Here is a 27,672-nt window from a genome sequence, read left to right on the forward strand (position 1 = left end):
CCCATTAATCTAAGATTAAGTTGACTCTAATTCACCACTAATCAAAATAAATAACAATTATTATTTTCTCCCCCGAAATTATTTAAACTCAATCTTTATAAAAAAACGAAAGAAATTGGCGAAATTGTCTGGATTTCGCAACTCGAAAAGAGGGAGATTCTACGACAATATTGCGGTCCATGACTCGAGAATCATAATTATATATATATATATGTATATGTATATGTATATGTATATTATATTTATATATAATATACATGTGAAATTGAAAAGGCCAAAAAAAAAATACAAAAAAATGAAAAATGCCAGTTGGCATTACCGGGCAGCCTACTGGCCGACCTTATCCTCTTCCTTTTATTTTATTATTTTCATTTTCCATTTTCTTTTTTTCCTTGTCTCTCTCTCTCTCTCTTCTCTTCTTCTTCTGTCTCTTTTCTTTATTTCACTTTTCATCCCACAAAGCAAGAATTTTTCTTCTTCTTCTTCTTCTTGGGAGAGAGAGAGAGAGAGAGAGAGAGAGAGAGAGAGAGTGAATGTGCTTGCTATTGGGATCAACCCTGGAGGTGATACCAAACCCTAGATTTCTTGTCATCCAGTAACTTGGGTGGGTGGAATTCATATTCTTTTGTTCGGTTTTCGGATCGAAAGCAGTTTCTGCAAGGAAGACAGAGAGGGGAGGGGAGACAGGGGAGGGAGAGAGAGAGGGAGAGAGAGAGAGGAAGACAGGATTCTGGGTTTCGTCAACAGCCCAGGTGAGTTGTTCTCTTGGGTGTTCTGTTTCTTGGCTGTTTCTTCAGATTGGGTCCGCCAAGTCTCGAGCTTTTCTTGCAGCTCTCTTTGGGGGCTCCGGTAGTTCCGCTGCCTGCTGGTTCAAGAATTCCGGGTTTTGTTTTTTACTGTGTTATTGCTCCCGTGTTTCAATTTGGTTTTCTGCTGTGTGGATGGGAGGTTTCTTTGAGCTGGGTTGGTGATGTTGTGTTGATTGGTGTGTGCTCCAGATCGCGGCGGGTTTCGGGGCGCTTGGAAGAGAGGGGTTAGCAGGAGGGTTGGTTGGTCCTGAGGTTCTTTGAGCTGGGATTGTTTCGAAAATGTTGTCGAAATCGTATACGAACCTCTTAGATCTAGCTTCGGGGAATATCCCGGTGATGGCCCGCGAGAAGAAGCGGCTTCCTCGGGTGATGACTGTTCCGGTGGACATATCGGAGCTCGACGATGATCAGGCCAATAGTGTGAGCTCGGATGTTCCTTCTACGATTATTCAGGATCGGATAATCATCGTGGCTAATCAGCTCCCCGTCAAAGCTAAGCGACGACCTGATAATAAGGGGTGGGGCTTCAGTTGGGACGACGACTCGTTGTTGTTACAGCTTAAAGATGGTTTGCCCGATGATATGGAGGTTTTATATGTTGGTTCTTTGAGGGTTGATGTTGACCCTAGTGAGCAGGATGATGTTTCGCAGCTTTTGTTAGAGAAGTTCAAGTGTGTCCCGGCATTTTTACCACCTGACATCTTGTCAAAGTACTACCATGGGTTTTGTAAGCAACACTTGTGGCCGCTTTTCCACTACATGCTCCCTTTTGCGGCCAATCATGGTGGCAGGTTCGATAGGTCTTTGTGGGAGGCTTATGTTGCAGCAAACAAGATTTTCTCGCAAAAAGTGATTGAGGTCATAAATCCAGACGATGACTATGTCTGGATTCATGATTATCATTTGATGGTGTTGCCTACTTTCTTGAGAAGGAAATTCATCAAGCTGAGGATGGGGTTCTTTCTCCATAGCCCTTTTCCATCATCAGAGATATATAGGACTCTTCCAGTTAGGGAGGAGATACTCAAGGCGCTTCTTAATGCTGACCTGATTGGTTTCCACACATTTGATTATGCTCGGCATTTTCTATCCTGTTGCAGTAGAATCTTGGGTGTGGAGTATCAGTCGAAAAGGGGTTATATTGGTTTGGAATATTATGGGAGAACAATTGGGGTAAAGATCATGCCTGTTGGGATCCACATGGGCCAGATTCAGTCTGTAATGAAACTGGCAGATAAGGAGTGGAGAGTGGACGAGCTGAAGCAGCAGTTTGAAGGAAAGACTGTATTACTTGGGGTTGATGATATGGACATTTTTAAAGGTGTCAATCTGAAGTTGTTGGCGATGGAGCAGATGCTAAAACAGCACCCAAAGTGGCGGGGGAGGGCAGTTTTAGTGCAGATTGCTAATCCTGCTAGGGGAAAGGGAAGTGACCTTGAGGAGATACGGGCTGAAATACATGGCAGCTGCAAGAGAATTAACGAAACTTTTGGTCGACCGGGTTATGAACCAGTTGTCTTTATTGATAGGCCAGTTTCTCTTAGTGAGAGAGCCGCATATTACACTGTTGCCGAGTGTCTTGTGGTCACAGCCGTGAGGGATGGTATGAATCTCACGCCTTATGAGTACATCGTATGCAGGGAAGGAGTTTGTTGCTCAGGATCCTGTTCAGATTCAACTGGGCCCAAAAAGAGCATGCTTGTTGTGTCCGAGTTTATCGGATGCTCTCCTTCATTAAGTGGTGCTGTTCGTATCAACCCATGGAACATTGAGGCCACTGCTGAGGCATTGAATGAGGCAATTTCAATGGCTGATCCTGAAAAGCAATTGCGCCATGAGAAGCACTACAAGTATGTTAGCTTGCATGATGTGGCGTATTGGTCAAGAAGCTTCTACCAGGATTTGGAAAGAACGTGCAAAGACCATTTTAGAAGACGTTGCTGGGGAATCGGTTTGAGTTTTGGTTTTAGAGTTGTGGCACTGGACCCCAATTTCAGGAAGCTTTCAATTGATATAATAGTATCTGCTTACTTGAGGTCTAAAAGTAGGGCTATATTGTTAGATTATGATGGCACCGTAATGCCGCAAACATCCATGAACAAGAGGCCAAGTCAAGAAGTTATTTCAATAATCAACACGCTTTGTGCTGATCCTAAGAACATCGTGTTCGTGGTTAGCGGAAGGGGCAAAACCTTGGGAGAGTGGCTTTCTCCTTGTAGCAAGCTTGGGATCGCTGCTGAACATGGTTACTTTATGAGGTAGTATGTTGTTTTTGATTCTAGGTTAAAAATTTTACTCCCTTCTTTCATGATTGGAACCCCTCCCCACTGAACAATTTGTCTTGTACACCTGATACTCACCTGTTTATAATGAAATATCAGGTGGTCTGCAGATGAGGATTGGCAAGTTTGTGGACAGAGCAATGATTTTGGCTGGATTCAGATGGCCGAACCTGTTATGCAACTGTATACAGAGGCCACTGATGGGTCTTCCATTGAGAAGAAAGAGAGTGCCTTGGTTTGGCATCATCGGGATGCAGACCCAGGTTTTGGATCAAGCCAGGCAAAGGAGTTGTTGGACCATCTAGAGAGCGTGTTGGCTAATGAACCTGTTGCTGTGAAAAGTGGTCAATACATTGTTGAAGTGAAGCCTCAGGTACTCATTTTATTTTTGGCTATTAATTATGCGTGAACATGAATTCCTCGAGTTTAATTTGTTTTAGAGAGCATTTATCAACAGTTGTGTCAAATATGCTCAGGGTTAGTTGCCACATAAATTAATTGCAGTTCATTCCAGTCTTTTTGCTCACTCCAATTTGCAGTGGAGATTACCATAACATGTCCTTATATTTGCAAGCATATATTACAAAAACAAGAACGTGATTGGTTCTGGAATTGATATGCTATACATCATCTAAGAAAATTCAACAATGTGTATATTTAGTTGAATTTAATAACCATAAGCAGCTACATCCCTCCTTGAAAGCTAACATAGTTCTCCTAAAATCTGGATAAGAATAGAGCTTGGTGGAGACTGTCCGCCTATTTCTTGTATGTCTGTAATATACTATGTATGTATAGTCTTCTATTTATGCTTGTGAGGTTGGTTGTCGTATTCTTATGAGTGGCCCAAGACTGCACCATCTTGTTCATGTGCGATTATTCAACGGCAGTAATGAAGGTTATCCCTTGGTTGATATAAGTAGGGGAGCTTAGTTTATGCAAGCTAACATCATTGTTGCGGCATTGTTTAGGAAGGAGTACAGTGTTGAATTTTCCGACATTGTCTGAAGTCCTGTCTTAATTTGTGAAGAATGATCAGGCTGTCTCATATGGTGCTACTTAGCCTTTTTTCCAAATTCTGAAAAGCTATTTGACAGGCTGATCTTGCTGCATCATTATGTCAAACGTACAATTAACATAACATGGGCGCACTGTATTTCCCAGTAGACGTGTTCGGTTTAGGGCAATATGATTAGGGATAGAAACTGTCTTTTTGTGATTCTGCGTGGAATGTCTCGAGAGGGCTTCTATGCCATTGAATGCAAAAAGAGCCATGATGAAATCATTTGCATTACAAGTTTGCTGGTTTAATTTGTTGCAATTTAAATCGATTGCAATTCTTAACCACTGAACACTTTCAATTGGTCGCTAAATTTGGGGTCCGAATTGGAGATTTCTTTTTGTTGGGGAAGTACTGGGAGTAAGAATGAGTATTATAAATATGGATCATGATCTTAACTTTCCATCTGCATGGCACCATGTTCAAAATTCATTTAGAGAGATTTTTATTCTAGTGGTCATCGTTTCTTGCGAGCGAGTGAGCATAGTTTTGTCCCTGCAAACAGACAAAAGCTGTAGTGAAAGGCATGCGTAATGTCCCAACCTGTGTGGCTCTGTTTGTTGCTTTTGTGGGTTTTCTCCTCTAACAAACTGATGAAAGTTGAACATCTAAGGATGTAATAGTCATAGTGAGAAAGATGTTACTCATGAATTTGTACGAATCCTGTTCAAATCATTGGACATCTAGTGTAAGGAGCTTGACGACTTTTCAAGACAGGATTATATGAAATTTTATCTTCTTGTTGACAAGGGCGAGTGCACTTTATTCTTCGGATGTCTTATGGCCGACCCTGTTTTCACCTGTTGTGCGTCTAAAGTCGAGCATCTGTTCAGCTTGTGGTAAACTATTTAAATTTTGGTTTGCAGGGAGTAAGCAAAGGAGTGGTTGCAGAGAAGATATTATCTTCGATGACCGAGAACAGAAGACAGGCTGACTTCGTGTTATGCATCGGTGACGATAGATCTGATGAGGATATGTTTGAGATTTTTGGCGGTGCTACTGCCAGTGGCACTTTGTTGTCGAATGCATCCGTTTTTGCATGCACTGTTGGACAGAAGCCGAGTAAAGCAAAATATTATTTGGACGACACATCTGACGTTGTTTTGATGCTTGAAAATCTTGCAGAAGCTTCAGATGTTCCAAGCTCACCATCATCATCATCAGAAGAAGAAAAAGAAGATTCCCTGTAGCGTGATGCCCAAAATTTTGTCAGATGACACATTCATTCTCTCAAAGCTCAAGACATAGATACCACGCTCATCAAGTTTTATTACCATGCTCATTTCCCGCTTCGTTGAAGAGAAGCATGGTGAAGAATTACTCTTGAGGCTGACACAAACTTAAGCAGCTCCAAATTGTCAAATCACAGAGAATGGAAAGATTGCTCATGGAGGGCTTGTTTAGGATGATTAAGTACATCGAATGTCATCAAACATCTGACCAGGTATCGATGTCCTCTGGGTTCATTTCTAGAGAATTGGATATGGAATTTCTTGAATATTTACTTGGAAAGCACTGAATTGGCCCATTCGGTTGATTATGCACACACTTGAGACGATACATATGCAAGACCGTCTGTTGTTGGAATTGTATTCTCATACCCTTTTTTCTTGTTTTGCTGTGTCTCTCGAGTAACTTGTTTTTACTTGTCGAAATTAATTTTTGACGAGCCATGTAAATGTTACAGCTGATGTTGGAAGTTTTCTTTTTCTCTATTTTCAATGAACATTGTTCCATGTTATTTTTTTATTGTTGGTTGACATTGCAGTATGACTGGCTAATTTTTTGGAAGTGCTGTTGTTTGTAGAGTTACAATTTTCTTTATGTGAAGAAAGTTAGTCCCGAAGCCAAGGAAGGACTTGGCTTCATCTTTGTCCTTAGCCTCTAAGAGGATGTACACAAAGTTCCGTCAAATGTCGTTTTGGTATTGTGCACGAAGGCTGCTCAGAACATTCGACTAATTTTGGAGAGTTCTGTTTCACATGTACGAAGCTACTGATATACGAAAGAAAGAGTAAGCAGTTTTCATGCTCATGAATGCGCAGCTTTTGTCATGCGTAGGCTCAAAACTGTCTAGATCACGTTTTCACTGCTCAAATGAACCAAAACCGAGCACTCACAATGCCCTGGGAACTGGAAGTGTCCTCGAAAGATTGTCGTACCGAACGCTTGTTTTCTTTTGTTCTTCCTCGAACGGGGGAAGAAAGAACAGAGAATGACATCCGATCCAACATGGAAGGAATGTATAGGAAGTACGGTAATGCAATTTAGGGACGTGCAAAAAAATAGGGAACTGCTCGGAACCGGTGGTTCCTAAAGGAACTGGTTCGGTTACCGGTTCCAATTTTTGGGAACCTGTGGGTATCGGTCGGGTTCCCGGTTCTAGGTGTGGAACTGCCCGTCCGCTCGGGCCAGACCGGTAATATAATAATAAATATAATATAATATGTTTATTTAATTTTAATTTTTTTATTTTAAAAAGAAAAATCCTAAATCCCTAAATTAAACTTAACTTGCTTGACGTTCACAGTCTCATATTGAGCCGAGAAACACATTTCTTTCACTTTCGCCTCACGCTCACTCTCACTCTCACTCTTCTCAGTCGATGCTCACCTTATTGTCTCCGACCTCTGTTTCCGTCTTCGTTTTTCCGTCTCCGTCCTTGGCTAGTGGGACCGGTTCCATGGACCCACCCAGGAACCGGACCGGACCAGCGGTCCTGTTCTCGGGTGGATCCATGGACCCAAAGGGCGGTTTCCGATTCCAATTTTTCGGAACCGGTCCTTAGTGGGCAGTTTCCGGTTCTAGGGTGGGAATCGCCCATCCGGACTATGCTCACCCCTATAATGCATATGTTGTCGGTCCCTCAAAGTCATGTTGTCTGTAAGTAAGCACGTTTAACAAGTGAAAATTGGTAGCTTAACCACTTTGAAAGAATTGCAAACTATGAAGCAACGAGTTGATACTTGATTCAGGCTCCGTTTGTTTTGAGAAAATGAACTTTTTGATGGATACTTTATTTCAAGGGAACTTATAATCTAGGAAAAATGATTTCTTCTTCCTCTGTTTAGCCGTACTTTATAAATAATATTGAAGTCATTTGTCGATGTTTGTTATGAAAAAATTATGAATTACAAATCTAAGAAAATTTTTTGAGTACAACCATAAGTCCTAGATTTGGGTTTTGGGTATTTAGGGCTCGGCCGTTGGGGTCTTGGGTGCAGGAGCGAGGGTGGTCCGGCACAGGCGCTGGGGACTCAGTCTTGGCCTATGAGGAATCAATCTCAGGCTCCGGCTACCTGAGTGCGGGAGTCAGGTACCTAGGATTGGGGCACCGGGACCCGACCACGGGCGCTAGGGCCTGTAGCCCGGCCTCAGGGATCCGGGTCCAAACGCCATATATGATTTTTACAACAGAAAAGTACACATGTTTAACTATGAAATGAGTTTCCATTAGCCCAATTTTTTAAGCGATCCAAATGTTGAAAAACGAGCGACAATGTTTTTGTATGAGAAAGTTTACGCGAAATAAACCGGAGGTAATTAGAAATCTCTCCGGGAAACAACCCGCATGGGAAGTTATAATTCTAGTAGTAGCCGAAGTTAAACTGCAATCAAGAGCTCATTCTGCAGTCATCCCGCATGGGAGGATTGCTTTAGACAAGGTAGCACATGCGGACATTTTGATGCTATTGACCAACTGGTTCACCACCAGTCGAGGTGCCAGAGGATGAACGGAGCAACCATGTCGATACCATCGGCGGAGGAGGTGCGAGATAAGGCGGGACTGGCAACGTCGATGGAAGGGCTGGTGGCGAAGCATCAAAGTTCAGAAGAGTAAGCGCTTCTCTCATAGAGGGCCGAACTTTGCAGTTGCGATGAGCACACCAAAGCCCTACGATCATCAAGCGCTCCAACTGGTTCTCATCGAAATCACTGCAGAGTTTCGGGTCCACTGCGTCTAGCAGCTTTCCAATTCCATAGAGCTCCCAAACCCAATCCAGGAGCCGAACTTGGTCTTCTGTTGCCCATGAATCCACAACTCGTTTTCCACACGCTATTCCGTTCGGGAGCCATATAGCCCATGGTTCCGGCCAACACAGTCATTTGTGCCCCTTTGGCGTGGTCAGCCAGCCTCGCCAAGCCAAAGTCTCCCAATTTAGCATTGAAGTCCGAATCGAGCATGATGTCACTCGACTTTATATCTCTGTGCACGACACATTGTTCCCATTCTTTGTGGAGGTATAGCAATGCCGAGGCTATGCCTTGCGCCATTCTATACCGCTTTTCCCACGTCAAAAAGGTTTGGTGTTTGAATAAGTGAGAGTCTAAGCCACCGTTAGACAGGAACTCATAGATAAGGAGAAGTTCTTTTTTCTCATGACACCATCCGATTAGTAGGACCAAGTTTCTGTGCTTGAGTCGGCTTATGGTCTTCACTTCGGCCGCAAACTCCTTTATCCCCTGTCTCGACTTTGGAGTGATCTTCTTGATTGCGAAATTAGTATTCACACCAATTAGGCCGCCTTCTTTTACTCTTCCGAACCCCCCCTTTCCAAGCAATTGCGCATCTGCAAAGTTATCAGTCGCCGCGACCAAGTCCCTGAAGGAGAACTTCTTTGGTCCTGTAACTTGGTCAAATTCTTCATCAATTGATAGGACATTATCCTCGTCTCCAATTTGGTCATTTGTCTTTGTCTTTGACCTGAGACCGAACCAAGCAAAGCCTAGAACTAGAGTGAGCAACAAGAAAGAGCCTAAACCTATGACAGACCACACCAATGGCTTGGTCCCCTTTCCTCTGACCTTGTCACCAGTGTTTGTGTCTGCAGGAGAAGCATTGATTGTGCTGTTTACATTTTCGGTGACACGTAGATTAGAGTAAAATTCCCACGAGTACAGAGTGTGCGACTCAAACCACGTCCCGCTGGTCGCTGAGAAACCGAAAGTCACCTATTCTGGCAAATACTTTGTCAAAGTCAACTGAATGGGAGAGCTTGGAAACCTTCCCTTTTAGATCCGTGGCATCGATCATGAGGACACTCAAATTCTGCGTGCTAGAATTGTATGTTATTGAAGCGTTGAGCCGTCTGCTGCTCATGATTTTGTCCTTGAACCAATCGACACACGTATAGTTGACAGACGAGATGTTATTCAAGTCTATACCGATATGGTAACAGCATGGATCCCAATAAGTGTGGTAGTCAGTGTCGAATTCCACGGCGACGAATGTGGTAGAAGGATTGGAAGGATCTCGGCTCCCACTTACAAGAACCAGTTTGCCTCCAGTTGAGTGTCCCGGGATCCTGGACCCGTTGGGGGGGAGAAAAAACGCTAATCCATCGGAAAATGTTTCGTTATGTCCTGAACCAACGGCGAAGCTGAACTGAGTGGTGAAATCCGCCACCTTGCCGGTTGACTTATCCCAAAGGTGCATCGGTTTGTGGTACGTGGCTCAGCCCACACTGGTAGTAAGGTCCGGATGCCAATGGCCTCCAGTGAGCCGGAGTTGTGCACGCCAAAAAAGTGCATCGCCCTCGTGGACAATTTGATCGTCAAAACCCAGCAAATTAAACAAAATATTATCACACGACACTGAAGCAATGAAGATGATGCTTAGATAGAAGAAGAAGACTAGGAATAATGCTTGAAGCCTATGCATCTTCTCTTTATAAAAAAAAAAACGTTTCTAAATGTCAGCGTGTTTGGGGGTGTCATGACCAAGGCTGTGAGTTTTATTAGAAACCATCTTCGAATGGTTCGAGGAAAACACCGAGAAAAGACATGCCAGCTTTGGAAAACAACGGGAAAAGACACGCCAGCTTGGGAGTTTTGGACTTCACTAATTAGCCTTTTCTCTTGTTCGACCCCAAGCCAACGATGCCTGGCATTAGATAAATGAGGAAGGAATACAAGGTTACGGGCGCGTTTGTTTAAAAATTTTCTCCAAAAATTGAAATGTTATTTAAATTTCACAACATCATGAAAAAACTATATGTGAACCTACGATGTTAGCGTTTGCATTTTTTGAAGTTTCTAGTGTTTTGGATTTCAAAGAAAAGGTCAAATTGTGTGAATCCAAAAATATCGACTGACCAAAAAGTAAAAAGTAAAAGGCATCCAAACTGTTTCTTAGCCGCGTTTTCGAAGTTTCTTCTAACCATTCTTAGTTTAATTTATATGGTGATGATATCTATAATCATCACTCCAATTGGAGGTATGGTTAGAAAGAACTTCCTTCCAACAAAGTTGAAATTCTATATGCGTGCCATTTCTCTAACTTTGATACCTTACAACTACAACAAAGGCATTCTTTAGCAAGAGAAAAGTAATGTGAATTATTCGGGATTTTGACCAGGTCAAAAAAAAAAAATGATGGGGCTCGCGGAAAAAAATAAAGAAGAAGACTCGATCAACAAAGTAGCACATTGGACTGCATTTTAAGACCGAGAGCTCGCTCAAATGGAAAGAGAAGGAAAGAGGAAAGGGGAAACAAGAAGAATAAGAAGAAAAAGAAAGAAGAGAAAGAGAGGGCTTTGCGCATTCACGTCACGGACGCCTCGGCAAGCGGGATTTACTATGTATCGCAACGTTTATTAAGTGTTCTTCCCCCCGTTCTTCCAATCATAGAAGTTTTCAGAATTAGGGCTTAAATTCGAAGTTTTGTGAATTTTGAGCCGCATAGTCCGATTTTTTAGTTATTGAGGATTTCATGGAAATGTTGGTTTATGGCATTGTAGATTTGGGGGTTTTGACGGGAGTTGATTTGGAGCAACGGTTTCGTTGGAGCGAAATTTTAGGGCTTCGTGTGCAAGTTCCGTGTTGCGTTTATGTTTGAATAATTACTTTGGGTGTGCAATTTGTAGTAGTGTAAGAGTCGTTTTGTTAGCATTTAAACTTAGTTTAGCCGAGTCAAAGTTGATGTAGCGTTTTACTCGATTTTGACGTTTATTCTCATTTTATTGGTAGGATTACGAGATAGTCGATTTGTTTGGTTTGGATGTTCTAAGTAAGTGGTGCTATCTCTTCAATGAATTTGTAAACTCATGTCTCGAAAGCAATAAAGATTTGATATATTATGAGTTATGAATGGGCATGTTTGTTGCATCAAATCTGGATTGGATATTTACTATGATTTGGTATTTGTGAATGGCTTGACAAATGTTTTAGGAAATATGTTGTCAAACTTTATATATACTTAATTGTGAATCTAGTAAATGAAAAGGATTCTGAAATGGTTTAAGAAATGCCTTATGAAATGTATTCTGTTTGATAAATGGGTTGAGAAAGATTATATGTTTGGTTTATGAAACCATTTTTTGATTTGATTCCGAACTGGCTTGTGAATTGCCAAGGATTTTGTGAGTTTGTGTTGGCACTCAATATCGCTATGCGCCCATTGAGGGGCTTGTGAGAATGCGGGGAAAAGTATCAAAAAAGTCTTAAATCTTTTACATTGGTGCCAATTTAGTCATAAACCTTTTTTTGGTGCCAATTTAATTCTAAACCTTTTGCATTGGTGCCAATTTAGTCCTAAACCTTTTTTTGGTGCCAATTCAGTCCTAAATCTTTTGCATTGGTGCCAATTTAGTCCTAAACCTTTTGTTTTTGTGCCAATTTAGTCCTTCCGGCCAATTTTGGCCTGATTTTGCTGACATGGACGCCAACCGGCCGGCAGCCGGTCACCGACGCTAACGTGGACAACTTTAATAATATTTTAATATTTTTTGAATTTTTATTTATTTTTTCCATTATTTTTCCTTACCCTCCTCCAGCCGGCGTCGGCGAGGCTCGTCTTCGCCGGCCACAGGCGAGGGCGGCCTCGCACTGGGCGAGGCCCGACCTCGCCAGATCCGGCGAGGTCGTGCCTCGCCCAGCCGTCGATCCGGCGAGGTTGAGCCTCGCCCAGCCGTCGATCCGGCGAGGTCGAGCCTTCCGGCGAGGCTCGCCCTCGCCAGCAAAGGCGAAGGCGAGCCTTGCCATGGCTGGGCGAGGCTTGACCTCGCTAGATCCAGCGAGGTCGTGCCTCGCCCAGCCATCGGCGAGGCTTGACCTTGCTGGATCCGGCAAGGTCGGGCCTCGCCCAGCCGCCAGCGATGCTCGCCCTCTCCATGGCTAGGCGAGGCTCGACCTCGCCGAATTCGGCAAGGTCGTGCCTTGCCCAGCCACCGGTGAGGCTCGACCTTGCCAGATCCGGCGAGGTCGGGCCTCACCTAGCTGCCGGCGAGGCTCGATCTCGCCGAATTTGGTGAGGTCGTGCCTTGCCCAGCCGCCGGTGAGGCTCGACCTCGCCAGATCCGGCGAGGTCGGGCCTTACCCAGCTGCCGGCGAGGCTTGCTCTCGCCGAGGCCATCCTCGCCAGTGGCCGGCGAGGTCGACCTCGCCAGTGGCCGGCGAGGGCGAGCCTTGCCAGCACTGGCCTCTGGGCTCTGGCCAGTCGCCGGTCCGGCGACCGGCTGGAGGAGGGAAGGGAAAAAAGAAAAAGAAAAGAAAAAAATAATAAAAATTTAAAAAATATTAAAGTATTATTAAAGTTGTCCATGTCAGCGTCGGTGACCGGCCGCCAGTCGGTCGGCGTTCACGTCAGCAAAATCCGGCCAAAATTGGCCGGAAGGACTGAATTGGCACAAATACAAAATGTTTAAGACTGAATTGGTACAAATAAAAGGGTTTATGACTAAATTGACATCAATGCAAAAGGTTTAGGACTGAATTGGCACCAAAAAAAGGTTTAGGACTGAATTGGCACAAATGCAAAATGTTAAGGACTTTTTTGGCACTTTTCCTTGGGAATGCACATACTAGTTTAGAATATCTTTATAGATCGAGCCACATGCAACATCTTTATTCACCCCTCTTACTAACATCTTAGATTTACCAACCCTTATATGAAATTGATCAATCCTTGCTGGAGTGACTTTCCAACTTCTTGCCGACCGAATTAACACATAGCTTTGACGATGACACCCTCTCCCTCACCCACCGACCTCGGCCTTCTCCTCTTATTCACTTCTTTGTTCATCACGAGGCCACACTAACTCGGACTAAGCCCAGGGCTCGAGGTCATAGAGGCCTTTGAGGTTGACCTGGAGCTCGTGAGGGCCACAAACTTTAGTGACAGGCTCGAGATGCACGCAAGCTTTGTAGCAGAGCTTAGCCATGACCTCAAGATGGTGCGTGAGTTGGTGTGACCATCACTGCCGGCCTCAAATTTGATGTCTGTAATGGCTGCTGAAGGAGCCAAGGCAACACGCATGGTGAGTGGGCGTGTGCACAAGGAACTGCCCAACCGGACTTTACCAAACTGGCTGGTTCTAGGCGGTTCCCTAGTGATTTTTGGACTGGTTCCCAGTTCTATATGTGGAACCGCTCATCCAGACCATCTAGATCGGATTGATTTTTTTTTTAAATTTCTTAAGAGTCTGTAAAAAGCCCTAAGCACACACGACTCTTACCCTTGTCACTTTACTTTATCTATGAGCTCATTGCAAAGCATCAAGATCAATTTTGCATGGAACAGAATCGTTTTGATAACCCTCGTAATGGGTCCGCATGCATTTTCAGTTAACCCATACGAATTCCCATGAGGGGTTTAACATCCTTCTCATAAAGATCCTGCAATTGATTATTGACTACATGCTTAAAAAAAAAAGGAGCAAAACACGCCTCTTGTTCTATTGGCCCATCCAAGAACCGGATCAAATCCCGATTCCAGAATCCAGGAACCAATTCCTCTAGTCCGGTTTCCGGTTCCTAGGCGGGAACCGGACCGTCTGGGAACTAATCACCCCTAATGGTTAGTGGGGAGACGTGGTGATGGGTGAGTTGAACTGAGAAAGCCTTTGGGGTGGGCGGAGAGAGTGTGGACAGGTGTTGGGTTTTATGGGTAGGGTTAACTAGGGAAATGAAATAACAAATGCAACTTCAAATCCATAACAAGGGGTGAGGATTATAATTATAGGTTTTTGAAATGTGAGAATGATATTTGATATGGGAAGTTAAATTGAAGATATTTTTGACTTTTCCAAAAGAAAAACGAGTTCTTCCCATTTGGACGCATGTACGATCTGTATAAGCACATGTAACAAGCATTCTACCATGTCAACTAGCATTTGAACATTGCACATCCATGGGGAGGGACAGTAACATGGTCATTTAGCGAAAAAGAAAAATAGTAAGATGGTTGCCTCATTGGTAATTAAGTGAACATCTCGCGAATTCTTTTACTCTCCAGATTCTTGAACTATATAAGTCAACGCTGAGTTAAAATTGCAAGAATCAATACAAAACATGGATTTAGGAGTCTTTGTGCGAGCTATATGCGGTGAGAGTCGCATGTACGTACAAGATCCTCATCCCGACATCCAAAGTGCATTTTGTACTTCAAATCCATTAGGAAGAAGCACCGAAAGAAGCAACTCGAGCAACTATCGATACCTAAAGTTTTTGCCCAAAGGTCTCTTGCATTTCATAAAAATTAGGGATCAAATCCAGTGGCAATGACGGAATTTGTCCCCTAAACAGAATCTTCCATTTTTCATTCTTTTCTGCATTGTTATGCATTATAACTCAGGGACAATTTTGTTTAATAATAACATGTTGGCATCAAATATATACATAAGCCAGATTATGATCAAATTCCATTTCAATCGGCCCGACATGCGATTTGACTTTTAGTTTAAAGGGATAAATGCATTAAAAGTACTAAAACTTGTCATGAAAGTGCAATTGAATGCTAAAACTTTCAAAAAGTGCAATTAAATCCTAAAACTTATCATAAAAGTGTAATTGAGTCCTAAAATTTTCATAAAATTCTCAAAAAGCGTAAACAAGTCTTAAAACTTATCAAATTAGTTCAATCAAGTCCTTCCGTTAATTGTACTTTTTGAAAGTTTTAGGTTTTGATTGCACTTTCCTGACAAGATTTAGGACTTGATTGCACTTTTTAAAATTTTTAGGAATCGATTGTACTTTTGTGACAAGTTTTAGGATTTGATTGCACTTTTTAAAAGTTTTAGGATTCAATTGCACTTTTGTGACAAGTTTTAGGATTTTCAGTGTACTTATCCATAGTTTTTAAAAAAAAGGGCTATAAACTCAGTTGAACTTTCAAGATTAAGCCCACACGAGCCTAGCCTCTCTAGGAATTCGGCTTCTTGCCGAAATTTGCATGTGAAAAACAAGTGCCATTCAAAACAAGGAACGAACTCAGGAATATTCGGTTAGCACAGGTAGGAAAGACACATTCTGCCAATATAGGAAAGAAAAGAGAAAAGGATTCTGGCTGATAATTAAAAGAGGAAAGACGAGGAGAGAAACATAAGAAGATTGTTTCCATCTTCTTGAAGGGGAATTAGGCAATAAATAGCAGGGAACTCGGCTGGACGGGATCGGGGCAAAAGTAAAAAAAAAACAAAGAGAGAAAACTGGTTCTCTATTCTAGCTCTTTTATCTTTCGCAATGTTTGTGTGAACAACTATCGACTGTTTTAAGAGCTTAATCTGTTAAATAAAATTGTAGCTTAATATTTAACTATTTTATCATTCCCCTACGTTTAGTCCGGTCTTTTTGCTTAATACTAAACGTGAAAATATTTATTAGGAAGGCAAATATGGACGTTGAAAGATTTAAACTCAAGACCTCCTGCTGATACCTGTGAGATTTTGTGGGACCAGTGTCAATTATTTTAAAAGCTTAAGCTGTAAAATGAAAGTGTGATTTAATATTTAAATATTCTACCACCTTTCTCAATTTCACATATACGAAGTCACTTATATACAAAAGGATGAGTAAGCAGTTTTCAGGTAGTTTTCATGCTCCTGAATGCGCAGCTTTTGTGCTCATGAACTCATGCGTAGGCTCAAAGCTGTCTAGATCATGTTATCACTGCTCAAATCAACCAAAACCGAGCACTCACAATGCCCTGGGAACTGGAAGTGTCCTCGAAAGATTATTGTACCGCATGCTTGTTTTCCTTTGTTCTTCCTCGAATGAGAAGAAAGCACAGAGAATGACATCCGACCCAACACGGAAGGACTACATAAGAAGTATAGTAATGCATATGTTGTCGGTCCCTCGAAATATATGTTGTCTGTAAGGAAGCATAGAATGAAAACTGGCAGCTTAACCACTTCCAAAGAATTGCGTAGTGTGAAGCAAGAGTGAATTCTGCTGAATGATACTTGATTCAGGTCCCGTTTGCTTTATGAAAATAAACTTGGATGGATAAATATCTTCAAGGGAACTTATAATCAAGGAAAACTGATTTCTTCTTCCTCTGTTTGCCCGTACTTTACAAAGAATATCGAAGTCATTTGTTGATGTTTGTTAGAGGAAAGTTATGAATTACAAATCTAAGAAGAAGTTTTGAGTACAACTTCAGGTCCTAGGTTTGGGTTCCAGGGATTTGGGCTCAGCTGCTAGGACCTCAGGCGCAGGAGCGAGGGTAGCCTGGCACGCGCGCTATGGACTCAGTCTTGGCCTTTGGGGACCCAAGCGCGGGCTCTGATGACTGGAGTGCAGGAGTCAAGTACTCAGGCCCGGGGAGCTGCGATCCGACTTCGGGCATCTAGGCCGTGGCCCAGCTCTGGGGACTTGGGTCCAAATGCCAGGATTCAGTGGTATTTTGGAAATGATTTCTGATTCATAAAATAGAAAAGTAAGTGAATGTTTAACTATGAGAGGAATTTTTGTTGGCTCATTTTCCTAAGCAATCCAAATGCCGGAAAATGAGAGACAATATTTTGTAAAATAAAGTTCCGCGAAATAAATTGAAGGTAACTGAACATTCTCTGAAATCTCTCCAGGATTCAACCCACATGGGAAGTCACAATTCAAGCAATAGCCAAAGTTAAACTGAAATCAAGAGCTCATTCTGCATTTATAATCAATGCAGGAAATAATCAATAAAAAAGGATTTGCTTTGACAAGGTAGTAAATGTGGACAGTTCACCATCAGTCGAGGCACCAAAGGATAAACGGAGTAACCATGTCGAAACTATAGATGGAGAGGGGGCGAGACAAGACCGGACTAGCAATGTAGATGGAAGAGTGGGTGGCGAAGCATCAAAGTTCAGAAGAGTTAGTGCTTCTCTTATAGAGGGCCGAACTTTGGAGTCTGGATGAGCACACCATAGCCCTACGATCATCAAGCACTCCAATTGTTTCTCATCGAAATCACTGCATAGTTTCGGGTCGACTATGTCCAGCAGCTTTCCAATTCCATAGAGCTCCCAAGCCCAATCCACCAGCCAAATTTGGTCTTCTGTTGCCAATGAATCCACAACTCGTCTTCCACAAGCTATTTCTGAGAGGACGATGCCAAAACTATATACATCTGATTCTTTGCTGGCTTTGCCCGTGTAAATGCATTCAGGAGCCATATAGCCCATGGTTTCGACCAACACAGTTGTTTGTGACCCTTTGGCGTCGTCAACCAGCCTAGCCAAGCCAAAGTCCCCCAATTTAGCATTAAAGTCAGAATCGAGCATGATGTTGTTCGTCTTTATGTCCCTGTGGACGACACATTTTTCCCATTCCTCGTGGAGGTATAGCAATGCAGAGACTATGCCTTGTGTGATTCTGTACCGCTTTTCCCATGTCAAAATGGTTCGGTGTTTGAATAATTGAGAGTCTAAGCTACCGTTTGACATGAACTCATAGATAAGGAGGAGTTCCTTTTTCTCATGACACCATCTGTAACATCCTGAATTTCGACCCATTTCTGGGATCCGACGAAGTGAATATTATTTCTCATTTGATTTTAGTACGTCTCGCCTGGAGCTGGCCCCTCGTGGGATACTAACCAATGGGAAAGGCTAACTAGGAAAACGGTACGTAGACCGGGGACCCGATCGCGAATCGGGCGTCGATTCTGAGAAACGGCAGGGAAGTATTTTGGGCCAGTGTGGACCGATTCTAGGAAGGTGACGGATCTGGTTTGGCCAACGACGTACGATCGGATCGCGGGTGATTCCGCTCGACCGAGAGTGCGCGTGGCAAATAAATCCCGAACCTAAACCGAACGATCGTGACCCCTGGAATAATCAATAATTCCTTGCGCTATCCCGGTAATCGAAACCGTCACGACTCGAGTGACCCTAGGTCGATACGCGTAACCCCTAAACAGCCACCCGTCAGTAAGAGGCTCTAAAATTCTGAATTGAGCAATTTTGATCGCCAAATTGGACCCGAACTTCGATGTCAAAATTCTATGGGTGTTTGCGACTATTTTGCAAGGCCAACGTCGTTTTGGTGTGGCCACATACATTTGGGGCTAGTCCGGCTGAAAATTGGAATTTCGGCCGAAATTGGAAAAATTACGATTTTACCCCTTTGGACTCCGACGTCGATTTTCGAGGCCGATGCCATTTTAGGGTGGCCACGCATATTTGGAGTGTGTACGGTCGAAAAATGGAATTTCGACTTGGAAGTGAAAAATTTACTATTTTGCCCCCCAGACTTTCAAGCCGATTTTCGAGGGCTTAAAAGGTTATTTTTGCGAATCCGACGTCATATCATGTTGGCCACACACATTTTGGGGTTGGTACGGTTGAAAAATGAAATTTCGACCGGGGACCGAAAAATTACCGTTTTGCCCTTATAGCCTATTTTTGGGTTCCGAATTTTGGCAATTTTTGGAAAATTATTGTGGATAATTATGATTCAAAATTCAGAATTATTGATTGACCAAAAGGCTCCTCAATTATTGGATGAGAGTGATTAATGGCCATTGGATCAAAGGGCAAAATGGTCCAACGCACCGGATTGCGACACGTGGCGCCACTTTTTGACCCATAAGACCCCTTTGACTCTCTCTCTCTCTCTCTCTCTCTCTCTCTCTCTCTCTCTCTCTCCTCCCATTTCTTCCCCGATCAGCCGATCATCTCCCCTCCCACGCCACTTCTTCTCTTTCATTTTCCTCTTGGCTTGGCCGTGAGAGGCCCTCGCCGGAGGAGCGCCGCCGCCGTCGCCGTTTCGCCGATCGTCGCCGCCGTGTGCCGCCGTGAGCTGCCGATCAGCCGATCCCCCTTTCCACTCTAGCCGAGTTAGCCTAGAGTTCGGGTAAGTCACGCCCCAAACTCTATTTAGGATATCGGGTATTAACGGACTCGTTTAGGCGCGGTTTAGGGTAGTTTAGGGGTTGATGGAAGTGATTGTAAATGGATTAGAGGAGAGCTTGATCCCTTGTTGTGTTTATGGATGTTCATGTGGCTGGTGGATGATAGTTTGGACATGGTGGAATGAGTTTTGGCGGTTGAAATTCGGTAGAAATCAACTAGGATTTGAATCCGTGCGGTTTGGTGTGATTCTCGGATTCGTGACTACTGTACCCGTCCGGTTTACTATTTTTGTGAAGAATTTTGTGGGCCTAATTTGAGGCAGTTTCCTTCATGAAAGTTGCTCCCAACATTTTGAAGTATAACATATTTTAAATTTGGAATTTTTGGAGGCCATTTGGGTCGCACGAAAGCCCATTTTCAGACCGTATTAAACTGCCCGGAACACTGTTCATCCCGACCTTCTTGTTTTGCCGAATTTTTATAAAATTTTCCAGAGCTATTTTCAATAAACTTCCTTCACAAAATTTGTTGACGACTTTATTTTCTATGGTATATAAAAATTTCAAATCTTTCCAAGGTGATTTGGGTGTTGAAAGAAATGTATTTTGAGGACAAAGTAATCTGTTAGAGAAACTGATTTTGGTCTGATTTCGAGGCACAAAAAGGCATGGTTGCAGATTGAACCGGATTTGGTGTTCTTCATAAGAAATGTTTATCAAGATTTTGTTTATGACATAACCAAAATTTAGAATTTTTGGAGTTCGTTTACTATTTATTTTGATGGGATTTCGGTCACTGTGTAAACTGCCCAGATTTACCCTGATTCTATGGATGTTCATTTTTATGAGCGAGAGATTGTGTGTGACCGCGTGCCAAGTATGTGTGGCCGTGTGGCGTGATTGTGTGATGGTAATGTGTGTTGGCGTAAGGCATGTGTGGCGTGGGATTGTGTGGCCGTGTGTGATGTGTGACCGTGTGGCACGTGTGGTACGAAGGTACGAGAATGTAGGATTGGTTGGAAAAGTGATACCCTAAGGCGTGTTCGTTTACGCGGGGTGGGATCGTCCTGAGGCGTGTTCGTTTACGCGGGACGATGCCGTCCCTGACGAGGTGACGATGCCCGGCTCGACGGGGTGACGATGCCTGACGAGGTCAGAAGACCGTTGGCCTAATGCGTTTTACGTGGGCGCAGTAGTGGTGGAAAGGTTGAGAATGAGCTGGACTTGGCTTGACGTGTGAGGGTTTCGAAAGTTGACGCATGGCGTGAGTTCGTGTGCGAGTGTGGTTGTATCGTGTGATGTAGTGCTCGATTATGGGGTAAAAACTGCTAAGCATGGTATGGGACGTGCTCAAGTGGGTTTTGCCTTATAATCGAGGCACGCGCGATTGTGATGCATTGATGCATGTGAATTCATATTACATGCTTTGGTTTTGCGACATGAATGAGGCATCATTGTGGCATGTTGGCTGTATTATTATTTGGCGTGCAGGGAGGTGTATGAAGAATCCCAGGTAGGTTCGCGTGTGATTGTTAGTATGAATGGTTGTTTGTGTCAGGTATGTGTTGTCTGGAGGTACGTGATAGCCTAGGTGGAGTTTAGGGGTGTACTTATTGAGATGTAATCTCATGGTTGTTTCAACCAAACATTTCAGAACCCCGGTCTGATCAATGAACCTTCCGCCGCCGCCGCAGCGTTTTGCAATACCGTTGTACACCGACATTAATGTGGTAGAGTACCCGACAGACGAGCAGGAGACTCAGGAGGATTCAGATTCAGAGGACGAAAAATCCGACTCGGAGTGGACGCCAAGTAAAGGGCGTAGGGGCAAGTGTACGGGTTGTGGAATAGGCTTTTGAAGCGTACTATTTTGGGTGATAGGGTACCTAGGTTATCGATCCTTTTTGATATCGGTGGTATGTAGTGTGGCGATGCGGTGTGCTAGTATATATGTGGTTTTGTAAATTGTGGATATTATATAAGTTTGAATGAGAAATGAATTTGTGCATTCTCCCTGATTACCCCAGTTATTATCGTCCGGGTATTGGTGGTTTCCGCTGTTGATATAAATCTCTGATAAGTTTAATTTGGGTCGGCGATATCCTTGGATGTCGCATCATTCCACCAGAGAAGTGTGTAGCGCGCTCGAAGGGGTTCGGGGCGTGACATCCTTGTTGAATTGGTATCAGAGCGAGGTCAGCTCGATCTAAACTGGTCGAAGTTTGGAGTGATAAGGAGCAGAGACCCAGGGGTAGTAAATTAGGGACACCTTAGCGAGTCGTAGGGCGGAGTAAGCTACACGTGCCTCCAGATTATTTATTGTGATTATTGGGTGAATTGAGTGTTATAATGATTGAAGTGCCGGTGCGGCAGGACCTGAGGTAAGTACGTGTACCTCTTTGATTGAGGTCTTGTGTTGTTTATGATTAGCCGCATGCTGAGTGGTTGATTGCAGTTGTGCTAGTTACCTGCCTAGGACTTTAGCCTGGTTTAGCTTGGTTTAGGTCTCTAATTCCCGAGTGAAATTATAGCAGGTGGGTTTATGGTTTTAGAAACTTGTAAGGATGAGCTTGAGTGGTAGGGGTATAAGGGGCCAACCAAGTTATGAGAGCCAAGTAGCAATGGACCCGCGAGTGAATAGGGTCGTGAGGACACTTGAGGAAGTGTGGTAATCTTATAGGTAGGCAGGCTCAAGAGCGAGTTGCCACTAAAGCTCAGGCTGTTGAGACAGTTGCAGATGCTACTATTGGTAGTAATGAAAGTCCTGATTAAAGTCAAGAAAATGCGAATAGACAGATGTATTAGTTGGTTGAGCAGTTTCTGAAATCGAAACTCCTTCAGTTTGATGGGAAAAAGGTGATCCCGAGGTTGCGTTACTTTCGGTAGAGGAATTAGAAAAGACCATTAAGGTATCGAGGTGCAAGGATGAGGAAAATGTGACGCTAGCAGTCTGCCAGTTACAAAGAATTGCAAGTAATTGGTAGGAAGCCACCGGAGGAAGAGTATTTCCTACCGGTACCGCTCCGGTTTGGATTGTGTTTGTTAAGGCCTTTAAAAGCAAGTACTTCCCCGAGTGGACTCGAGAACGGAAGTTGGCTGAATTTATGAGGTTCCATCAAAGACAGATGATAGTGGACCTGTTCGAGGCTGAGTTTGCTAGGTTATCCAGTTTGCCCCAAAAGTAGTGAAGGACCCATTGAATAGGGCTCGGAGGTTCCGTGATGGATTGAAGCCGGGCCTCCATAGTCAGGTGATATCACTGAGTCTGAAGGACTATAATGAGATTTGTGGACAGGTCTAAGCAATGGATCATGATGTGATAGAAAGGGCTGCCACTTTTGTGGATAGTAATTGAGAAAAAAAGGATAGACCTAGCAGATCTGGCTATGTGTGATCTTGATGTAATTGTGGGCATGGATTGATTAGTTAAACCAAAATGCCGTGATGGATTGCAATGGCTGGGTAATTCAGTTTAGTCCGGCTAGATACCCTAAATCCGAGTTAGTGGGGAGTCGAGGAAGAACCTCGATCCCATGAGTTTTACCAGTAAAAGCAACTAAGTGGTTGGATGAGGGTTGTCAAGGTTGCCTAGCAAGTGTGGTAGATTTGACGACAGAGGAAGTGCGGCTGGAGGATATAGCATTAGTGTGCAATTTTCCCGATGGTCAATATTATTTGGGAGCACATGGAATAGAAGGTGCCGTTTGAGAAAAGTGAACAGACCATATGACGTCAAACCCCCAGTTGTTTGAGGAAATAAGTTTACGGTACAAATTTCGAGGACGAAATTTTTATAAGGGGGGAAGAGTTGTAACATCCTGAATTTCGACCCATTTTCGGGATCCGACGAAGTGGATATTATTTCTCATTTGATTTTAGTACGTCTCGCCCGGAGTTGGCCCCTTGCGGGATACTGACCAATGGGAAATGCTAACTAGGAAAACGGTACGTGGATTATGGACCCGATCGCGAATCGGGCGCCGATTCCGAGAAACGGCAGGGAAGTATTTTGGGCCAGTGTGGACCGATTCTAGGAAGGTGACGGATCTGGTTTGGCCAATGACGTACGATCGGATCGCGGGTGATTCCGCTCGACCGAGAGTGCGCGTGGCAAATAAATCCCGAACCTAAACCGAACGATCGTGACCCCTGGAATAATCAATAATTCCTTGCGCTATCCCGATAATCGAGACCGTCACGACTCAAGTGACCCTAGGTCGATACGCGTAACTCCTAAACAGCCACCCGTCAGTAAGAGGCTCTAAAATTCTGAATTGAGCAATTTTGATCGCCAAATTGGACTCGAACTTCGATGTCGAAATTCTATGGGTGTATGCAACTATTTTGCAAGGCCAACGTCGTTTTGGTGTGGCCACATACATTTGGGGCTAGTCCGGCTGAAAATTGAAATTTCGGCCGAAATTGGAAAAATTACGATTTTACCCCTTTGGACTCCGACGTCGATTTTCGAGGCCGTATGACATTATTTTTCGAGGCCGATGCCGTTTTAGGGTGGCCACGCATATTTGGAGTGTGTACGGTCGAAAAATGGAATTCGACTTGGAAGTGAAAAATTTACTATTTTGCCCCCCAGACATTTAAGCCGATTTTCGAGGGCTTAAAAGGTTATTTTTGCGAATCCGACGTCATATCATGTTGGCCACACACATTTTGGGGTTGGTACGGTCGAAAAATGGAATTTCGACCCGGGACCGGAAAATTACCGTTTTGCCCTTATGGCCTATTTTTGGGTTCCGAATTTTGGCAATTTTTGGGAAATTATTGTGGATAATTATGATTCAAAATTCAGAATTATTGATTGATCAAACGGCCCCTCAATTATTGGATGAGAGTGATTAATGGCCATTGGATCAAAGGGCAAAATGGTCCAACGCACCGGATTGCGACACGTGGCGCCACTTTTTGACCCATAAGACCCCTTTGACTCTCTCTCTCTCTCTCTCTCTCTCTCTCTCTCTCTCTCTCTCTCTCTCTCCTCCCATTTCTTCCCTGATCAGCCGATCATCTCCCCTCCCACGCCACTTCTTCTCTTTCATTTTCCTCTTGGCTTGGCCGTGAGAGGCCCTCGCCGGAGGAGCGCCGCCGCCGTCGCCGTTTCGCCGATCGTCGCCGCCGTGTGCCGCCGTGAGCTGTCGATCAGCCGATCCCCCTTTCCACTCTAGCCGAGTTAGCCTAGAGTTCGGGTAAGTCACGCCCCAAACTCTATTTAGGATATCGGGTATTAACGGACTCGTTTAGGCGCGGTTTAAGGTAGTTTAGGGGTTGATGGAAGTGATTGTAAATGGATTAGAGGAGAGCTTGATCCCTTGTTGTGTTTATGGATGTTCATGTGGCTGGTGGATGATAGTTTGGACATGGTGGAATGAGTTTTGGCGGTTGAAATTCGGTAGAAATCAACTAGGATTTGAATCCGTGCGGTTTGGTGTGATTCTCGGATTTGTGACTACTGTACCCGTCCGGTTTACTATTTTTGTGAAGAATTTTGTGGGCCCAATTTGAGGCAGTTTCCTTCATGAAAGTTGCTCCCAACATTTTGAAGTATAACATATTTTAAATTTGGAATTTTTGGAGGCCATTTGGGTCGCACGAAAGCCCATTTTCAGACCGTATTAAACTGCCCGGAACACTGTTCATCCCGACCTTCTTGTTTTACCGAATTTTTATAAAATTTTCCAGAGCTATTTTCAATAAACTTCCTTCATAAAATTTGTTGGCGACTTTATTTTCTATGGTATATAAAAATTTCAAAGCTTTCCAAGGTGATTTGGTTGTTGAAAGAAATGTATTTTGAGGACAAAGTAATCTGTTAGAGCGAACTGATTTTGGTCTGATTTCGAAGCACAAAAAGGCATGGTTGCAGATTGAACCGGATTTGGTGTTCTTCATAAGAAATGTTTATCAAGATTTTGTTTATTACATAACCAAAATTTAGAATTTTTGGAGTTCGTTTACTATTTATTTTGATGGGATTTCGGTCACTGTGTAAACTGCCCAGATTTACCATGATTCTATGGATGTTCATTTTTATGAGCGAGAGATTGTGTGTGACCGCGTGCCAAGTATGTGTGGCCGTGTGGCGTGATTGTGTGATGGTAATGTGTGTTGGCGTAAGGCATGTGTGGCGTGGGATTGTGTGGCCGTGTGTGATGTGTGACCGTGTGGCACGTGTGGTACGAGAATGTAGGATTGGTTGGAAAAGTGATACCCTGAGGCGTGTTCGTTTACGCGGGGTGAGTCCGTCCTGAGGCGTGTTCGTTTACGCGGGACGATACCGTCCCTAACGAGATGACGATGCCCGGCCCGACGGGGTGACGATGCGACGAGGTCGAAGACCGTTGGCACGATGCGTTTTACGCGGGCGCGGTAGAAGGAAAGTTGAGTGTAGGATTCCGTCTGAGGCGTGTTCGTTTACGCGGGACGATGCCGGTCCTGACGAGGTGACGATGCCCGACCCGACGGGATGACGATGCTGACAAGGTCAGAAGACCGTTGGCCTGATGCGTTTTACGTGTGCGCGGTAGTGGTGAAAAGGTTGAGAATGAGCTGGACTTGGCTTGACATGTGAGGATTTCGAAAGTTGACGCATGGCGTGAGTTCGTGTGCGAGTGTGGTTGTATCGTGTGATATAGTGCTCGATTATGGGGTAAAAACCGCTCGGCATGGTATGGGATGTGCCCAAGCGGGTTTTGCCTTATAATCGAGGCACGCGCGATTGTGATGCATTGATGCATGTGAATTCATATTACATGCTTTGGTTTTGCAACATGAATGAGGCATCATTGTGGCATGTTGGCTGTATTATTATTTGGCGTGCAGGGAGGTGTATGAAGAATCCCAGGTAGGTTCGCGTGTGATTGTTAGTATGAGTGGTTGTTTGTGTCAGGTATGTGTTGTCTGGAGGTACGTGATAGCCTAGGTGGGGTTTAGGGGTGTACTTATTGAGATGTAATCTCATGGTTGTTTCAACCAAACATTTGAGAACCCGGTCGATCAATGAACCTTCCGCCTCGCCGCAGCGTTTTGCAATACCGTTGTACACCGACATTAACGTGGTAGAGTACCCGACGGACGAGCGGGAGACTCGGGAGGATTCAGATTCGAGAGGACGAAAAATCCGACTCGGAGTGGACGCCAAGTAAAGGGCGTAGGGGCAAGTGTAGGGGTTGTGGAATAGGCTTTTGAAGCATACTATTTTGGGTGATAGGGTACCCAGGTTATCGATCCTTTTTGATATCGGTGGTATGTAGTGTGGCGATGCGGTGTGCTAATATATATGTGGTTTTGTAAATTGTGGATATTATATAAGTTTGAATTAGAAATGAATTTGTGCATTCTCCCTAATTACCCCAGTTATTATCGTCCGGGTATTGGTGGTTTCCGCTGTTGATATAAATCTCTGATAAGTTTAATTTGGGTCGGCGATACCCTAGGTTGTCGCATCATTTGACCAGAGAAGTGTGTCGCGCGCTCGAAGGGGTTCGGGGTGTGACACCATCCGATGAGTTGGACCAAGTTTCTGTGCCTGAGTCGGCTAATGGTCTTCACTTCTGTGGCATACTCCTTTATCCCCTGTTTCGACTCTGGAGTGATCTTCTTGATTGCAACATTAGAGTTCACGCCAATCAAGCAGCCTTCATAAACTCTTCCAAAACCCCCTTTCCCAAGCAATCGATTAGCTGCAAAACTTTCAGTCGCCTTGACCAAGTCCCTGTAGGAGAATTTCTTGGGTCCTGTCACTTGGTCAAATTCTTCTTCAATTGACGGGAGATCTTCTCCAATTCTGTCATTTATCTTTCTCTTTGACCAGTGAACAAACCAAGCAAAGCCTAGAACAAGAGTGAGCAACAAGAAAGAGCCTAAACCTATGACAGACCACAACTATGGCTTGCTCCCCTTTGCTCTGACCTTGTCATCTGCGTTTGTGTCTGCAGGAATAGTATTGCTTGTTCGGTTTGCATTTTCGGTGACTCGTAGATTAGAGCTAAATTCCCATGAGTGCAGAGTGTGCAACTCAAAGCTCAAACCCGTGGTCGCTGAGAAACCAACGGTCACCCATTCCGGCAAATACTTTGTCAGGTTTACTGAATGGGAGAGCTTGGCAATGTTCCCATTTGGATCTGCGGCATTGATCATAAGGACACTCAAATTCTGCGTGCTAGAATTGTATGAAATTGAAGCGTTAATGAGTCCACCGCTCATGATTTTGTCACTGAACCAATCCACACATGTATATTTGACGGATGAGATGTTATTCAAGTCTATACCAACATGTTCACACTGCGAATCCCAAAAATTGGTGGACCTGTCATAGAAAGTGTCCAATTCCACAGCGACAAATGCAGTAGAAGGGTTGGAAGGGTCTCGGTTTGCACTTACAAGAGCAAGATTGCTGCCAGACGAGTTGCTTGGGATGTCTGATCCATTGGGGGCGAGAAAAAG

The 27,672-nt window shown here is 43.9% G+C and overlaps 1 protein-coding gene and 2 pseudogenes across 2 annotated transcripts; 1 reads left to right on the forward strand and 2 right to left on the reverse strand.

Annotated features, from left to right (window-relative positions):
- Positions 1-480: 480 nt before the first annotated feature.
- On the forward strand, positions 481-5,921 carry LOC115682057 (probable alpha,alpha-trehalose-phosphate synthase [UDP-forming] 7). Of its 2 annotated transcripts, none has more exons than XM_056319581.1 (4): positions 481-883; positions 999-3,067; positions 3,191-3,464; positions 5,018-5,921. In XM_056319581.1, exons 2-4 carry the CDS (start codon positions 1,089-1,091, stop codon positions 5,339-5,341), a joined length of 2,577 nt encoding a protein of 858 aa, XP_056175556.1. In that variant the 5' UTR covers positions 481-883; positions 999-1,088; the 3' UTR covers positions 5,342-5,921. The 2 variants fall into 2 exon arrangements, with proteins under 2 accessions (XP_056175556.1, XP_056175555.1); XM_056319580.1 differs by having other exon boundaries at positions 481-752.
- A 1,127-nt stretch (positions 5,922-7,048) lies between these two features.
- On the reverse strand, positions 7,049-13,407 carry LOC115663291 (L-type lectin-domain containing receptor kinase IX.1-like; annotated as a pseudogene).
- Positions 13,408-17,053: 3,646 nt separating this feature from the next.
- Positions 17,054-27,672, reverse strand: LOC115665911 (L-type lectin-domain containing receptor kinase IX.1-like; annotated as a pseudogene).

Source organism: Syzygium oleosum, unplaced genomic scaffold, assembly GCF_021117445.2.
Source record: "Syzygium oleosum isolate NSW1041296 unplaced genomic scaffold, Sole_v2.1 Sole_v2.18, whole genome shotgun sequence".
NCBI classification, from domain to species: Eukaryota; Viridiplantae; Streptophyta; class Magnoliopsida; order Myrtales; family Myrtaceae; genus Syzygium; species Syzygium oleosum.